Source organism: Myotis nattereri, assembly GCF_964212035.1.
Source record: "Myotis nattereri genome assembly, chromosome: 6".
Classification (NCBI taxonomy): Eukaryota; Metazoa; Chordata; class Mammalia; order Chiroptera; family Vespertilionidae; genus Myotis; species Myotis nattereri.
Genome location: NC_138081.1, coordinates 31,686,544 through 31,687,565, shown reverse-complemented (window position 1 = coordinate 31,687,565; position 1,022 = coordinate 31,686,544). Strand labels below are relative to the sequence as shown.

Genomic DNA, 1,022 nt, shown 5'->3' with positions numbered 1-1,022 from the left:
GTACAGTATATAATACTTGCAAATAATAATATGTAACTATGTTACTGGTTTATGTGCTTTCTATACTTTTTATGGTTATTTTAGTGGTACTTTTTTCTACTTATAAATAAGTTTGCTGTAAAACAACTATGCCATGTTACACTGCAATAACCTCACATTTCTCCTGTTTACCATGTATCTTGATTGCATCATTTCCTCTTATGCTTAATTTAATTTTGCATTGTCTTGTTCATCATGTCCCCGAAGCATATAAAATCACTGTTAATGTGTCCAGTAAGAGGCCATGTCAAATGATTGACATGGAAATAAAATTAGAAGTAATTAAGGACTACAAAGGTGGAAAATCAGTGATGGTTATTGCTCACCAGTCAGGCATGTCCCATTGCACCATAGCTATAATATTCAAGAACAAGAACAAAGGGATGGAAACTGCTAAAGGATCTGCTTTATTGAAGGCAAAGAAACTAACAAAAGTTCAAGAAAGGCCCATATCAGACATGGAGAAACTTCTAATGACCCTGATTGAAGACCAGACAGAGGCATATTCCGCTCAGCTCCATGACAATTACAGCCAAAACAAAGGTTTGTTTGTGATGTTGAAAGAAAAGGCTGGACCCCACTGTGATGTTGAATTTATTTCTAGTTCTGGGTAGTTTTAAAGACTCAGTAACTGTTATTTATTACATAATGTGAAAGGGAGTAGGGAGTCTGTGAGTGTTGATGTGAAGGCAGCTGAATAATTATTGGAAATTCTAGATAAGCTGATTGTGGAGGAAAATTACTTGCCAGAGCAAATGTTCAATAAAGGTAAAACCTCCCTATTCTGGAAACAAATGTCTCTGGAAAGGACTTTCCTCTCTAAAGGAGGTAAAGCCAATGTCAGGTTCTGAGGCTTTTAATGACCCCCAAGTTGTGCTTGGGGGCAATGTTACAGGCTACAAATTGAAACCCTTGTGAGCTGGCACAGTCAGAACCCCAGGACCTGCAAGCATATCAATAAGCACAGACTGTCAGTGCATTAC

General features: G+C 37.5%; 1 protein-coding gene across 1 annotated transcript; it reads left to right on the top strand.

The window, feature by feature from the left end:
- Positions 1–290: 290 nt before the first annotated feature.
- On the top strand, positions 291–653 carry LOC308521608 (putative CENPB DNA-binding domain-containing protein 1; the record flags this gene model as incomplete). Its single annotated transcript, XM_081094663.1, has 1 exon — positions 291–653. One exon carries the CDS (start codon positions 291–293, stop codon positions 651–653), a length of 363 nt encoding a protein of 120 aa, XP_080950789.1.
- Between the last annotated feature and the right edge of the window lie 369 nt (positions 654–1,022).